At 40.2% G+C, this 17,459-nt stretch overlaps 1 protein-coding gene across 1 annotated transcript in view; it reads left to right on the top strand.

Moving 5' to 3' along the window:
* Positions 1-17,459, top strand: part of Zwilch (zwilch kinetochore protein) — an 85,426-nt gene that overhangs the window by 48,258 nt on the left and 19,709 nt on the right. The window contains exons 11-13 of the mRNA XM_071684536.1: positions 2,816-2,948; positions 3,194-3,366; positions 10,188-10,279. Of these exons, the coding sequence (XP_071540637.1) occupies positions 2,816-2,948; positions 3,194-3,366; positions 10,188-10,279 (398 nt within the window). The remainder of the gene's footprint in view (positions 1-2,815; positions 2,949-3,193; positions 3,367-10,187; positions 10,280-17,459) is intronic.

Consider the following 17,459-nt stretch of genomic DNA (forward strand, 5'->3'; position numbering starts at 1 on the left):
TTTGGGGTGCATGATCCATTAGAAAGGTTCTGGATAACACCAGAACTCTTTCATAGAACAATCTAGGGGTAAGTATGAATAACAGATGTTTGTATAGATCATGGTGAGGTGCCTGAAGGGTGTGTGATGTCAGTATGACTATTTGATATGTTTGCGGGGATGGTAGTGAGGCAGATGAATGCAAGAGTGTTGGAGAGAGGACCAGGTATGCAGTCTGCTAGGGATAGGGGGACTGGGAGGCAAATCAGTTGTTGTTTGTTGATATGGTACTGGTGTCAGATTTGAAGGAGAATTTGCAGGAGCTGGTGTCATAAGTTTAGATGAGTGTGTGTGAAAGGAGAAAGTCTAGGGTCAGTGAGAGTAAAAACAAAGTTATTAGGCTTTGCAGTGAAGAGACAGGCTATTTAAAATGTAAGTTTGAATGGAAAGAACTTGGAAGAAATAGAGTGGAATAGATACCTGAGGGTGAATGGGTGTTTGGGTTCGGGAGAGGGTGGCAGAAGTAGGTTGTTTGTGTTGGGGAGATATGTGAAGTGAGAAAGTCTTGGCAAGTGGTTTTGTGAAGAGAGAAGATTAAGTGAAAGCCTTTTATAAGATAAAATGTGGCAAATGGATGGTATTGCTGTTAAATTTCTCAGGAAAGGGGGAGATTGTGTTGTAGATTGGTTTGCCAGGATTTTCATTGTATGTATGGATTACGGTGTTGTGTCAGAGGCTTGGTAAAATGCATGCATCATGCCATTATATAAAGGTGAGGGGGGCAAAGGTGAGTGTATGAATTACAGAGGTTTAAGTTTGTTGAGTGTACCTGGTAAGTTGTATGGAAGAGTGGTGGTTAACGGTGTGGTAGAACAATTTAGTTTCAGGAGTGGTGGTGTTGTGGATCAGGTGTTTGCTTTGACGAAGAATCTTATATATAGTCTTTAAAGAAAACAGACTCTACCTGCATGATGTTACATCTTGAGGGAAAAGTTACCTTTGGCAAGGCTTTACTTATTGGGAGTAAATTTTCATTAATAAACTTCTCACTCCAGAGCCCACATATCCCTGCAGGAGCTTATGGAAAGATGTCCTGGTGAGCATCAGTACTCTTTCTTAGAACGAGATCTCGTGATAGTTATAGGTAAATGAATAGGTATATATTTTATATCATATGTGATTGCTGTTTCCTTTGGGAAGTGAGGTAGTTTCAGGAACAGATGATCACACACAGACAGTATCAGCTAACAAGAAAAGAGTCTAGGGGGATGTTTCCTGTCTTTTCAAGATTTTGGAGGTTCTTCAGCTCATGAAGCCTATGTGTACAAGTAAAAGAAGGTAGAAGAATGTTGAGGGGGGCCCCTGAGTGATATATGCTTTGGATATTTTGGATATTAAGGTAGAGTGTGCCAAATTTTAGGTGTTTGATAGGGACTGGGAGTGGAAGTTTCCCATGTTCAAATCAAATGTGGGTAGAAGAATGTGAAGGGGCCCCTGAGAGATATATGCTTTGGATATTTTGGATATTAAGTTCAAGTTTGCCAAATTATGGACGTGTGGTAGGGCTTGGAAATGAAAAATTCTCAGATTCAAAATGAATGCCCAAGTGTGTTGCCAACTTCAGTGTATCAATTTCTTGCTATTAATATGATATATAAGGAGATGTACTTCATAAGAGTGAGTGGCAAACATTGGGGAAGTGAACAAGTGTAGCAAAGATTTACTGTAAGAAAGTGTAGCTTTGACTTAACAAAAGGGAGTAGAGTTCTATTGTAGCTAAAAGCAGCATTGTCAGTGACATTTTGATATTTAATTTCTTCCCATTATTGAGGCTATTTTGTGTTAGTAAGCTTCATTACTGTTACTAGTAATACTCTAGGGTTCAGTTTAAGACCTTAAGCACTACCTGAGCCATGCAAAAGAATAGGATTCTTAAGTTGTATGATGAAAAGAGATGTGGTGAAAGTCTCGCTAAAGATTAAGTGCAGCAAAGCAGCTGGAGTGAATGGGATTGCAATTGAATTCCATAAGAAAGGAGTTGCTTGTGTTGTTGACTGTTATGATTTTCAGTCTATGTATAGATCATGGTAGGATGCTTGAGGAATGATGGAATGCCATTGTATATAGGCAAGCGGGACAAAAGTGAATGTTCAAATTACAATGTAGCTTCAGGTGTGGTAGAGGATGTATGGATCAGTTATTTGCTATGAAGAATTTATGCAAGATATACTTATGTGTAGTGTAAAATCAGGCCTTGAAAAGAAATCATGAATTGTGTAGGTTGATTAATCATATGTGAAATGTAATTATGCCTGGAAAAAACAGTATGTGTTTTACACTCACTTTACATGTATAAGGTGTATCCCTGCCCTACAGAGGTCCTCCCCTGTCTAGTAACCATCCATCACCCACCCACACCAGCAAAGAGGTATAATTATTTATTGGTATTTTTTGATAAAGTATGATAAAGACACTATAAAGAAAAATTATTTTTATTTTTGCATCTTTCATAATGATGGATCACAGGAAATACTGCTGTGAAAGTGTTATATATACCAGAAAGAGAATTGATCCAGAAGTGGTTCCTAGCAGCACCCCACTCATATCTAACCATTCTGTGGCTTAGCTATTGATCTTTTTGTATGGCTAGATATCCAGTTTTCTAGCCACTAAAGCACAGATCTATACCATGAGAATGTTAAATACAGTCCTGAAGACCTAAGAAGATTTTGCATAAGTAACCTCACTCTAAAGAAAGTAACATTGTTTGGTGCAGGTATAGATGATAAGATTGAAAAAATGTGTTTTGCTTGATGCTTAAGCTAACTTTTCTTAGGTTGGCCGTTTGTCACGTAATTTGATGCGGGGACAAGGAGGTTTTCCTGAACTGTCTGGCCTCACACCTCTCCACATGCTCATTGAGATGGGGTGTGAGAAAATCAAGAGGGATTACATCAATATTTTCCAAGGTAAAACTTCAAATAGAACTTTTTAGTCATGTGTCAGAACTTATCATTACTTCTTTTTCCTTATTGTGCTGCTCTTTTATCTTCAGCCTGTGGTAACAATCGGATATTACATTGGTAATATGCTTTTTGAATCTGTGTTATATTATCATTAATGTGTATCCTGACTATTGGTAAATTTGCTCTAGTTTCTCATGTGAAGAAAATGCATGCTTTATCATCTGTAAACACATTGTTTCCCCATGAAGCTGGTGAACTGGCAACGGGTGAGCAGCTCTCATGGTTTGTGAGTTATGATAAGGAGAGTCCAGAGGTGGTAGTATCTCAGTTGGAAAGGCTTCACATAGCCCTGCAAGTAGTAGTGGCTTTGCGTACCTATCTTAGTCTGTCTTCAGCTTCTTTGACGCAGTGTACAACTCAGGTCAGTTATTATATTGTGTAATAATTTGTAAGTGGCTGTCATCATGCGTATGAAATATTTTTTCTTTCTGTTTATATCATATGTATTGTTCTCAGGAGGCAGTCCTTTGGTGTTGCCAAATTAACAGTACCTTTGTCTAATGATGGATCACAAATCAACATGTTGCTGTAGTGATGTTCAAATATCAAGGTACAACTCCAGAGATTAATACTAAAGAAAAAAAGGGCTGTTTTAGATTAATCATTTTGAGTATTCATTTCCATGAATGATGAAACATTCAAAGGTTTTTCATGGATTAGACCTTTTATAATGATGCCAAGGGTGAACAGCATTAGATTCATATCCTACAAGTTGTACATTTGTGAACTACTTGACTCTAAACCATTAGAATGTGTAATGACATGCCAATGGCTGTACATGCTTTGTAAGCACTGAATGTGCATCTGCTGGCATGCAGAACTAAATTTATTTAGGTAGTGTTTTCGGGAGACAAATCAAGTTATAAAACACCTCACTAAAAGCTCTTTAAGATACCTCATTTTAATTACTCTTATTTCATTATCAAAGAAAAAGAATACTGGTTCACCATAATTGTTGAAAAAATTAATGAACAAACCATATTTTTAGTTTGCCATTTCAAGTACCAGTACCATTACTGTATTCTTTTCCTTTAATTGTTGATTAATGTTATCAAAAGGTTATAAAAATTTATAATTCATCATATTCTGCATAATAATAGTAGGAAAAATGATTTATGGTTTGTACTCAGTTAGAAGGAACCATTGCATACATACATAACTATGTTTTTAAGTTTCCCACAGTGGTACACATTGCCTTACTTCATTTATGGTAATGAAATAAATTTTGTCCTTCTCAGTATTTGATATTGGCATTTAATGATGTACAAGTATTTCTGTATGTGTGTAGAAATTAACCTTTAGCAGCTGGAATGTGGTTCTGAATGATTTTGCACATTTAGAGCTACATTGAAAGTGACAAATGGGATTGGCATTCTTGGCCTTTGATAATAAGATTGCTGTTGTTTTAAGGTTTGATAAAGTTCCAGTTATGCTTAATGTTTTAAAGTCAGGAGGCTTCGCTGTGTGAATGAATGCAAATGTTACGTGTATCTGTCTCTGCATCCCAATTTGATTTCATTAAGCATGTCTATCTTCACATGCTCTCCTCCACTGGGTATGTTTAGAGCTTAAAATTTAATCTTTTTAAAAAACGAGGATGTAAGGCATGTGTACGTGTAGGAAGAGAGGAAAGTGATTGGTTCTCAGTGAATGTAGGTTTGCGGCAGGGGTGTGTGATGTCTCCATGGTTGTTTAATTTGTTTATGGATGGGGTTGTTAGGGAGGTAGATGCAAGAGTTTTGGAAAGAGGGGCAAGTATGAAGTCTGTTGGGGATGAGAGAGCTTGGGAAGTGAGTCAGTTGTTGTTCGCTGATGATACAGCGCTGGTGGCTGATTCATGTGAGAAACTGCAGAAGCTGGTGACTGAGTTTGGTAAAGTGTGTGGAAGAAGAAAGTTAAGAGTAAATGTGAATAAGAGCAAGGTTATTAGGTACAGTAGGGTTGAGGGTCAAGTCAATTGGGAGGTGAGTTTGAATGGAGAAAAACTGGAGGAAGTGAAGTGTTTTAGATATCTGGGAGTGGATCTGGCAGCGGATGGAACCATGGAAGCGGAAGTGGATCATAGGGTGGGGGAGGGGGCGAAAATTCTGGGGGCCTTGAAGAATGTGTGGAAGTCGAGAACATTATCTCGGAAAGCAAAAATGGGTATGTTTGAAGGAATAGTGGTTCCAACAATGTTGTATGGTTGCGAGGCGTGGGCTATGGATAGAGTTGTGCGCAGGAGGATGGATGTGCTGGAAATGAGATGTTTGAGGACAATGTGTGGTGTGAGGTGGTTTGATCGAGTGAGTAACGTAAGGGTAAGAGAGATGTGTGGAAATAAAAAGAGCGTGGTTGAGAGAGCAGAAGAGGGTGTTTTGAAGTGGTTTGGGCACATGGAGAGAATGAGTGAGGAAAGATTGACCAAGAGGATATATGTGTCGGAGGTGGAGGGAACGAGGAGAAGAGGGAGACCAAATTGGAGGTGGAAAGATGGAGTGAAAAAGATTTTGTGTGATCGGGGCCTGAACATGCAGGAGGGTGAAAGGAGGGCAAGGAATAGAGTGAATTGGAGCGATGTGGTATACTGGGGTTGACGTGCTGTCAGTGGATTGAATCAAGGCATGTGAAGCGTCTGGGGTAAACCATGGAAAGCTGTGTAGGTATGTATATTTGCGTGTGTGGACGTATGTATATACATGTGTATGGGGGGGGGTTTGGCCATTTCTTTCGTCTGTTTCCTTGCGCTACCTCGCAAACGCGGGAGACAGCGACGAAGTATAAAAAAAAAAAAAAAACTAGGTGTACCAATGACATGAAAAAATATTGAAAATCACTCAATCTTGCTGTAAAAGCCATGATGTGTGATTGTACACATTATGAATAATACCAGAACCTGTAGGTATACTGATGAGGATTTGTGTTTGTGCATTTTAGTTTGGTCATATCAGTTCGTGTACCACCTGCCATGGGGCATGCTGGGTAGTTAGGCTGACATGCCCCTCAGTCACTACATGATTCTCATTGTTAAAACAAAAATTTAATGATTTGAATTTATGTACGTCCTATTGGATTCTTAATGTTTTGCACCATGGGACCTACGAATTATAGTGTGTTTTTAGAAAAAGCTATGAAACTCAACTTGAGAGGCAAACTGGAATATGGAATGAAGAGTTTTTATATATCTATCTGTGTTTCTCATGCACGTTCCCTCCAGGAACTCCCTCAAGGGGGTGGCCACTGCAAAAGAGTCTCCATAACTGGTGAACTCCAGTGCTGCTTCTTAGCCTTCAGTGCCTCCCCTTTTACAGGCCACTGGCTGAGGGTGACTTTAGTGCAGTGATTCCAAATGCTCCGACTTATTGTTCGTACCAACCACTTGTACCTAATATTCCATCCTACTACTTTTACCTAATGCTCCTCTCTAATGTTCCTGTGTGCTACTTCTCCCAAATGTTTCTTGCAAATGCTCCTGCATAATCCTACCTACTACTGCCATCTATTCTACTCGCCATTTTGCCAAGAGGTAGGGCTAGTATTACCAGTAACATGCCTCCCTAGTCATTGGCTGCCTACAGACTACGACCTACTAGAGCTTATAAACAACAGTATATTCAGGGTTGTGAGATATAATGATGTTCAATGAAAATATTTTTTCAGGTGCACTTCAAGGAACAGTTTTGTTGCAGCATTATTTGTAAACATGGTACAGTAATAGTTGAAGACAAGGAAGTGAAGATTAGTTTAATAACAAGTTCTGCAGATTACAGGACAGTAAATACAGCTGTGGGTAATGAAGAACATCAAGAGAAATTGCAAAGATAATTGGATAATACATACAGATGGGCTAAACAGAACATGATGGAATTTAATGAGAAAAAATTAACAATTGACAATTAACAGCATACCATTGCTTTAGTATACAGTCTGTTATAGATGAGAGGGCTTAGGAAGTGAGTCAGTTGTTGTTCAGTGATGATACAGCGTTGATGGCTGATTCGGGGGAGAAACTGCAGAAGTTGGTGACTGAGTTTGGTAAAGTGTGTGAAAGAAGAAAGCTGAAAGTAAATGTGAATAAGAGCAAGGTTATTAGATTCAGTAGGGTTGAGGGACAAGTAAATTGGGAGGTGAGTTTAAATGGAGAAAAACTGAAGGAAGTGAAGTGTTTTAGTTATCTGGGAGTGGATTTGGCAGTGGATGGAACCATGAAAGTGAGTCAGGGTGGGGGAGGGGGCAAAGGTTCTGGGAGCGTTGAAGAATGTGTGGAAGGCGAGAATGTTATCTCGGAGAGCAAAAATGGGTATGTATGAAGGAATAGTGGTTCCAACAATGTTATATGGTTGTGAGGCATGGGCTGTCGATAGGGTTGTACAGAGGAGGGTGGATGCGTTGGAAATGAGATGTTTGAGGACAATATGTGGTGTGAGGTGGTTTGATCGAGTAAGTAATGAAAGGATAATAGAGATGTGTGGTAATAAAAAGAGTGTGGTTGAGAGAGCAGAAGAGGGTATATTGAAATGGTTTGGTCACATGGAGAGAATGAGTGAGAAAAGATTGACAAAGAGGATATATGTGTCAGAGGTTGAGGGAATGAGGAGAAGTGGGAGACCAAAGTGGAGGTGGAAGGATGGGGTGAAAAAGATTTTGAGCGATTGGGGCCTGCACATGCGGGAGGGTGAAAAGCGTGCAAGGAATAGAGTGAATTGGAACGATATGGTATACCAGGGTTGATGTGCTGTCAATAGATTGAACCAGGGCATGTGAAGGGTCTCGGGTAAACCATGGAAAGTTTTGTGGGGCCTGGATGTGGCAAGGGAGCTGTGGTTTTGGTGCGCATTACACATGACAGCTAGAGACTGAGTGTGAACAAATGTGGCCTTGTTGTCTTTTCCTAGCACTACCTCGTGGGCACGTGGGGGTAGGCGGGTGCCATTTCATATGTGGCAGGGTGGCGGAGGGAATGGATGAAGGCAGCATGTATGAATATGTACATGTGTATATATGTATGCATTCACCTGCAAGGGTTTTGGAGGTGAATACAAGGGTTTTGGAAAGAGGGGCAAGTATGCAGTCTGTTGTGAATGAGAGACCTTGAGAAGTGAGTCAGTTGTTGTTCGCTGATGATATAGCGCTGGTGGCAGATTCATGTAAGACACTGCAGAAGCTGGTGACTGAGTTTGGTAAAGTGTGTGAAAAAAGAAAGTTAAGAGTAAATGTGAATAAGAGCAAGGTTATTAGGTACAGTAGGGTTGAGGGTCAAGTCAATTGGGAGGTAAGTTTGAATGGAGAAAAACTGGAGGAAGTACAGTGTTTTAAATATCTGGGAGTGGATCTGGCAGCGGATGGAACCATGGAAGCGGAAGTGAATCATAGGGTGGGGGAGGGGGCGAAAATTCTGGGAGCCTTGAAGAATGTTTGGAAGTCGAGAACATTATCTCAGAAAGCAAAAATGGGTATGTTTGAAGGAATAGTGGTTCCAACAATGTTGTATGGTTGCGAGGCGTGGGCTATGGATAGAGTTGCGCGCAGGAGGGTGGATGTGCTGGAAATGAGATGTTTGAGGACAGTATGTGGTGTGAGGTGGTTTGATCGAGTAAGTAATGTAAGGGTAAGAGAGATGTGTGGAAATAAAAAGAGTGTGGTTGAGAGAGCAGAAGAGGGTGTTTTGAAATGGTTTGGCCACATGGAGAGAATGAGTGAGGAAAGATTGACCGAGAGAATATATGCGTCAGAGGTGGAGGGAACGAGGAGAAGTGGGAGACCAAATTTTAGGTGGAAAGACGGAGTGAAAAAGATTTTGAGTGATCGGGGCCTGAGCATGCAGGAGGATGAAAGGCGTGCAAAGAATAGAGTGAATTGGAACGATGTGGTATACCAGGGTCGACGTGCTGTCAGTGGATTGAACCAGGGCATGTGAAGCATCTGGGGTAAACCATGGAAAGTTGTGTGGGGCCTGGATGTGGAAAGGGAACTGTGGTTTCGGTGCATTATTACATGACAGCTAGAGACTGAGTGTGAACGAATGGGGCCTTTGGTGTCTTTTCCTAGCGCTACCTCGCACACATGTGGGGGGAGGGGGTTGTTATTCTATGTGTGGCGAGGTGGCGATGGGAACAAATAAATGCAGACAGTATGAATTATGTACATGTGTATATATGTATATGTCTGTGTGTGTATATATATATGTGTACATTGAGATGTATAGGTATGTATATTTGCGTGTGTGGATGTGTATGTATATACATGTGTATGTGGGCGGGTTGGGCCATTCTTTCGTCTGTTTCCTTGCGCTACCTCGCTAACGCAGGAGACAGCAATAAAGCAAAATAGATAAAATAAATATGTATATATGTATATGTATGTATATGATGAAGAATGAAATGTATAGGTATGTATATGTGTGTGTGTTGGCGTTTATGTATATGCATGTGTATGTGGGTGGGTTGGGCCATTCTTTCGTCTGTTTCCTTGTGCTACCTCACTAACGCGGGAGACAGCGACAAAGTATATTATAAAAAAAAATATAACCTGTGTAACAAAGCTCATAGGTATGGGGAAAGAATGGTCTGGGAATTTTCTTAGGGTTAGAGTCAAGGGTTGATGTGAGGTTGTGAGCTAAGGAATGGGCAGCACTACTGAAGCACTTGTGGGAATGTGATGGTGAATAGCTTGTAGGGTTGTGTGCTGAGAAAGGACTGTTGACTGGGAATACTTTATTTAAAAAGTGGGACATACATAAGTATACATGGGTGAGCCGGAAAGATGGTTTATGGGTATTACTGGATTACACACTAATTGATAGGCATGCAAGAGCGAAACACTTAGCTGTGAATGTGCTGAGAGGGACAGTTAGTGTGATGTCTAATTATTGTCTGGTGGAGGCAAGGATGAAGATTTATTGAGGCATTTGGAAAAGAGGAAATGATGTGAGTGAGAAGAGGGTGGTGGAAATATGAGCTTGGAAGAGAGACTTGTGTGAAGAAACACTAGGGGAGATTGAGTGTTGACCATCAGGTTAGAAATGGTGTTCAATTTTGTATTAAAAAATGGATTTATTTCCACTCTTTCTCTCCATATTGAATTGGTATCACTTCTTAATATCCACTTTCCTTGAAATGGGTTTTTAGCAATTGTTGTCTTCAGTCTAACTGCAAGACTAACAATTAGAGTATTTTTATATGTGATTTAATATAATTTTGACAGGTGCTGAAGCAGCTGAAAGGAGAGGAATTTAGCTCTTCATACACCTTTTCCTTTAAACTTGAAACATTGAGCATTCATCAGTTACTTAACAGGTTAGTATGCCATACATGGTTCTTCAGGCTTTATGTTTTTTATAAGCATAGTGCAGTACTCCTTAATGTGTTTACATATTCCAATTTTTTCATTTTGTGATAAATTTTGTGCTTGATAATAAAGTGGAGAAACATGGAACTGTGGAATTTTCCCAACAGCATAGACTTCATACAATGGAAAATGAAAAATGGTAAACCTTACACATTGATTACTTTCTCCTCAGCCATCAGATGCTAAGAATCCTCCATTTGTGAACTGAGGTGTCTCAGTGCAACAGTTACATCACATACTTCTGTTTTGAGTTATAGTGTAGGAATCACACTGTGGGTGTATCTGCATTACACCATAATAAGACATAAGTGTGGAAACATTCTGTTAGGAGATGAAACTTTGGGTATCCATCTTAGAATAGAAGTTAATTCAAGAAAGTAGACTTTGCAGAATTTCGAGTTTCTCTGAGAGAAATGATCTTTGCCTTTGTAGATTTAACCCTCTCACGTCAGATTTTGTCTCCAAAGACATTCCCCATAAGTGTCATTTCACCATCAGAAAATGAAGTTTTTAGTAGTGAATGACAATTTTTGATACTTGTACTTAGTATGATTGACAAAGAGGATATGTGTGTCAGAGATAGAGGGAACAAGGAGAAGTGGGAGGCAAAATTGGAGGTGGAAGGATGGAGTGAAAAAGATTTTGAGCAATCGGGGCCTGAACATACAGGAGAGTGAAAGGTGTGCAAGGAATAGAATGAACTGGAACGATGTGGTATACCAGGGTCGATGTGCTTTCAGTGGATTGAGCCATGGCATGTGAAGTGTCTGGGTTAACCATGGAAAGTTTTGTTGGGCCTGGATGTGGAAAGGGAGCTGTGGTTTTGGTGCATTACACATGACAGCCAGAGACTGAGTGTGAACGAATGTGGCCTTTGTTGTCTTTTCCTAGCACTACCTTGTGCGTGTGCGGGGAAAGGGGGAGGGTGCCATTTCATGTGTGGCGGGGTGGCAACAGGAATGGATGAAGGCAGCAAGTATGAATATGTACATGAGTACGTATATATGTATATGCTTATGTATGTATATGTATATGTTGAAATGTATAGGTATGTATACGTGCGTATGTGGACATGTATGTATATACAGGTGTATATGGGTGGGTTGGGCCATTCTTTCGTCTGTTTCCTTACGCTACCTCGCTAACATGGGAGACAGCGTCTAAGTAGAATAAATAAAATATGAATACTTTGTATGATCTTCCCAAGCTCTCTCATCCCCAACAGACTTCATACTTGCCCCTCTTTCCAAAACTCTTGCATTTACCTCCCTAACAACCCCATCCATAAACAAATTAAACAACCATGGAGACATCACACACCCCTGCCGCAAACCTACATTCACTGAGAACCAATCACTTTCCTCTCTTCCTACACGTACACATGCCTTACATCCTCGATAAAAACTTTTCACTGCTTCTAACAACTTTCCTCCCACACCATATATTCTTAATACCTTCCACAGAGCATCTCTATCAACTCTATCATATGCCTTCTCCAGATCCATAAATGCTACATACAAATCCATTTGCTTTTCTAAGTATTTCTCACATACATTCTTCAAAGCAAACACCTGATCCACACATCCTCTACCACTTCTGAAACCACACTGCTCTTCCCCAATCTGATGCTCTGTACATGCCTTCACCCTCTCAATCAATACCCTCCCATATAATTTACCAGGAATACTCAACAAACTTATACCTCTGTAATTTGAGCACTCACTCTTATCCCCTTTGCCTTTGTACAATGGCACTATGCACGCATTCCGCCAATCCTCAGGCACCTCACCATGAGTCATACATACATTAAATAACCTTACCAACCAGTCAACAATACAGTCACCCCCTTTTTTAATAAATTCCTCTGCAATACCATCCAAACCTGCTGCCTTGCCGGCTTTCATCTTCCGCAAAGCTTTCACTACCTCTTCTCTGTTTACCAAATCATTTTCCCTAACCCTCTCACTTTGCACACCACCTCGACCAAAACACCCTATATCTGCCACTCTATCATCAAACACATTCAACAAACCTTCAAAATACTCACTCCATCTCCTTCTCACATCACCACAACTTGTTATCACCTCCCCACTTGCGCCCTTCACCGAAGCTCCCATTTGCTCCCTTGTCTTACGCACTTTATTTACCTCCTTCCAGAACATCTTTTTATTCTCCCTAAAATTTAATGATACTCTCTCACCCCAACTCTCATTTGCCCTTTTTTTCACCTCTTGCACCTTTCTCTTGACCTCCTGTCTCTTTCTTTTATACATGAGAGAGCTTGGGAAGTGAGTCAGTTGTTGTTTGCTGATGATACAGCGCTGGTGGCTGATTCATGTGAGAAACTGCAGAAGCTGGTGACTGAGTTTGGAAAAGTGTGTGGAAGAAGAAAGTTAAGAGTAAATGTGAATAAGAGCAAGGTTATTAGGTACAGTAGGGTTGAGGGTCAAGTCAATTGGGAGGTGAGTTTAAATGGAGAAAAACTGGAGGAAGTGAAGTGTTTTAGATATCTGGGAGTGGATCTGGCAGCGGATGGAACCATGGAAGCGGAAGTGGATCATAGGGTGGGGGAGGGAGCGAAAATCCTGGGGGCCTTGAAGAATGTGTGGAAGTCGAGAACATTATCTCAGAAAGCAAAAATGGGTATGTTTGAAGGAATAGTGGTTCCAACAATGTTGTATGGTTGCGAGGCGTGGGCTATGGATAGAGTTGTGCGCAGGAGGATGAATGTGCTGGAAATGAGATGTTTGAGGACAATGTGTGGAGTGAGGTGGTTTGATCGAGTGAGTAACGTAAGGGTAAGAGAGATGTGTGGAAATAAAAAGAGCGTGGTTGAGAGAGCAGAAGAGGGTGTTTTGAAGTGGTTTGGGCACATGGAGAGTATGAGTGAGGAAAGATTGACCAAGAGGATATATGTGTCGGAGGTGGAGGGAACAAGGAGAAGAGGGAGACCAAATTGGAGGTGGAAAGATGGAGTGAAAAAGATTTTGTGTGATCGGGGCCTGAACATGCAGGAGGGTGAAAGGAGGGCAAGGAATAGAGTGAATTGGAGCGGTGTGGTATACCGGGGTTGACGTGCTGTCAGTGGATTGAAGCAGGGCATGTGAAGCGTCTGGGGTAAACCATGGAAAGCTGTGTAGGTATGTATATTTGCGTGTGTGGACGTATGTATGTACATGTGTATGGGGGGGGGTTGGGCCATTTCTTTCGTCTGTTTCCTTGCGCTACCTCGCAAACGCGGGAGACAGCGACAAAGTATAATAAAATAAATAATAATAATACTTTGTATGATCATAAATTGATGTATATGGCATTAACATTTGTGAAGCAAATATTTTATAGTGATTTTTTTATATATGTGTGTGCGTGTAGAAATTAAATGTATGACTGAGTCATTAGTCATATTACATTTCTACAAATTTTTCACTATTTTTAGGAAAATGATCAGTATGAAAATTACTAACAACAAATAGTAATGTGAAGAGAGTCGGGAGACCAAATTGGAGGTGGAGGGATGAAATGAAAAAGATTTTGTGATTGGGGCCTGAACATACTGGAGGGTGAAAGATGTATGGGGAATGGAGTGAATTGGAACGATGTGGTATACTGGGATTGACGTGCTGTCATTGGATTGAACCAGGTCATGTGAAGCATCTGGGGTAAACCATGGAAAGTTTTGTGGGGCCTGGATGTGGAAAGGGAGCTGTGGTTTTGGTGCATTACACATGACAGCTAGAGACTGAGTGTGAACGAATGTGGCCTTTTTTGTCTTTTCCTAGTGCTACCTTGTGGGCGGGAGGAGGTGCTATTTCATGTATGGTGGGGTGGCGAAGGGAATGGATGAAGGCAGCAAGTATGAATACATGTATGTGTATGTATATGTATGTATACGTTGAAATGTATAGGTATGTATATGTGCGTGTGTGGGCATTTATGTGTATACATATGCGTGTGGGTGGGTTGGGCCATTCTTTCTTCTGTTTCCTTGTGCTACCTCGCTAAAGTGGGAGATGGCGATTAAGTTTGATATAATAAAGAAAAATAGTAATGCCATATATAGCAACTTATGATCTTCTTACATAGTAAAAGTATTGAAATATATCATACAGTATCAGGTTACAGAATGAAAAGTTAGAAGCATAAAGAGATTTATTTTGTTTTATCAAATGGTTATACAATTGGATGGGAAAAATTTGTCTCAATCATTCCTTGATAGTAGTTAGAAGCATAAAGAGATTCATTTTGTTATATCAGATGACTAAACAATTTGATATGAAAGATTTGTGTTTATGATAATTACTTGCTAATCTCTTTATTAGGATGTTCAGTAGTGTTATCAGGGAAAAGTTACTGGAAGCACTAGAATGACATACAATTTGCTATCCAGTCATTTTATGTGTACTTATGAAATCCATGACAACTTTCACCTTTTGTGAGGTTTTCTTTTAAACATTGAATAGCTGTGACCACTTATAATGATATGTCTGACCCACTACTGCACTGGTTAATGATCTTGGTTGTGGCTGACTTTCATCCTCATCACCCCTATGTTATGTGAATCATAACTCTTCATCCTCTAAGTTTTATAATGGGAGAATGTTCTCAATATCCTATTGTGTCACTGGCCTCTTCCTCCTAGCAATCATAGGAAACTGGAAGGGAGGAAAAAATGTTTACCATTGGAGAAGTGTAAGTAAGGAATGCTATGGCATTGGAAAGGTATGCTGTTATTGATCTCATTCCTACTGTATATTTGGATGTAATGGTGCCTATAACTTGCTGACATTATGATGCAAATACAAGGAAAAACACAGACTTTCATTCATGTGGGTGCACTGGTGTTATTAACCGAAGATTGTTTATGCTTACATCATTCTTGGTCCCTCTGCCAGATGACAGTGCAGCTGATTTCTTTTAGTTGCTTAGAGTTCTGAGCACCACTGTTGACGTCCATGATATAAGAAAAAATTTTCAGCAGCCATGGAAAAAAGTCTGTCACCATGGATAATGACAAGAGAAATTCCAACTTGATTAGCACAGTGAAACAGTTAAACGATATGAAAGAGAAAGCCTAGATAATTGATAAGATAAAAGTTTTTCTGAAGATGTTTAGAAGTAATAGTAAGGTAGCTCAATTATTTTGCTCACCTCTTTTGTTTAACCATTAAACTGCAACATGCATCTCAAATGACACTCACCCAGTGTGAAAAAAATTCCTGTTTGGAATATCTCCATCAGTAATTCATTCATACATAATTGTTGGTAATTTCCTGTATTAGCATGATAATGCTAGTAAAAAATTAAGATATGGCCTCATTTTCTCACATCTTATTATCATATGCAGTTGAATAGAATCCCCCTAGTTGTAGTTTGCTTGCCTCTAGATTGGGGTGGATGGGTATTGAGTTGGTGAGGTGGATCCCTGGCTTGTGGCATGGATACTTCTTGTTTATGTATGGATATGATGATTGTGGGATTTTTCTTGGTTTGATTTCATTCTACATACATTTGAATACATTACACTGTAGCTTTGCAATCTGTGATTTCATGCATTCTATGCATGTCATTCAAGTATATTTTACGTATGAGTATAATTAATATATTATTTTCATTATCATTTTTTTTTTTTTTGTCGCTGTCTCCCGCGTTTGCGAGGTAGCGCAAGGATATAGACGAAAGAAATGGCCCAACCCACCCCCATACACATGTATATACATACACGTCCACACACGCAAATATACATACCTACACAGCTTTCCATGGTTTACCCCAGACGCTTCACATGCCCTGATTCAATCCACTGACAGCACGTCAACCCCAGTATACCACATCGATCCAATTCACTCTATTCCTTGCCCGCCTTTCACCCTCCTGCATGTTCAGGCCCTGATCACACAAAATCTTTTTCACTCCATCTTTCCACCTCCAATTTGGTCTCCCACTTCTCCTCGTTCCCTCCACCTCCGACACATTTATCCTCTTGGTCAATCTTTCCTCACTCATTCTCTCCATGTGCCCAAACCATTTCAAAACACCCTCTTCTGCTCTCTCAACCACGCTCTTTTTATTTCCACACATCTCTCTTACCCTTACGTTACTTACTCGATCAAACCACCTCACACCACACATTGTCCTCAAACATCTCATTTCCAGCACATCCACCCTCCTGCGCCCAACTCTATCCATAGCCCACGCCTCGCAACCATACAACATTGTTGTAACCACTATTCCTTCAAACATACCCATTTTTGCTTTCTGAGATAATGTTCTCGACTTCCACACATTCTTCAAGGCTCCCAGAATTTTCGCCCCCTCCCCCACCCTATGATTCACTTCTGCTTCCATGGTTCCATCTGCTGCCAGATCCACTCCCAGATATCTAAAACACTTTACTTCCTCCAGTTTTTCTCCATTCAAACTTACCTCCCAGTTGACTTGACCCTCAACCCTACTGTACCTAATAACCTTGCTCATATTTACATTTACTCTTAACTTTCTTCTTTCACACACTTTACCAAACTCAGTCACCAGCTTCTGCAGTTTCTCACATGAATCAGCCACCAGCGCTGTATCATCAGCGAACAACAACTGACTCACTTCCCAAGCTCTCTCATCCACAACAGACTTCATTCTTGCCCCTCTTTCCAAAACTCTTGCATTCACCTCCCTAACAACCCCATCCATAAACAAATTAAACAACCATGGAGACATCACACACCCCTGCCGCAAACCTACATTCACTGAGAACCAATCACTTTCCTCTCTTCCTACACGTACACATGCCTTACATCCTCGATAAAAACTTTTCACTGCTTCTAACAACTTGCCACCCACACCATATATTCTTAATACCTTCCACAGAGCATCTCTATCAACTCTATCATATGCCTTCTCCAGATCCATAAATGCTACATACAAATCCATTTGCTTTTCTAAGTATTTCTCACATATATTCTTCAAAGCAAACACATAACAGTGTTTAAATAATGATAAATGAAAAACCTTTTTTCATAGATATAAATACTGATAGAAGTGAAATTGTTCCTTGTATTATGAAATTAACTTCAGTTTATATCATGTAGACCACACTTCCTTCCCTGAGGCTGCAGTTACACTCTGTTTATCTAT

This window comes from Panulirus ornatus, chromosome 3 (genome assembly GCF_036320965.1).
Source record: "Panulirus ornatus isolate Po-2019 chromosome 3, ASM3632096v1, whole genome shotgun sequence".
NCBI classification, from domain to species: Eukaryota; Metazoa; Arthropoda; class Malacostraca; order Decapoda; family Palinuridae; genus Panulirus; species Panulirus ornatus.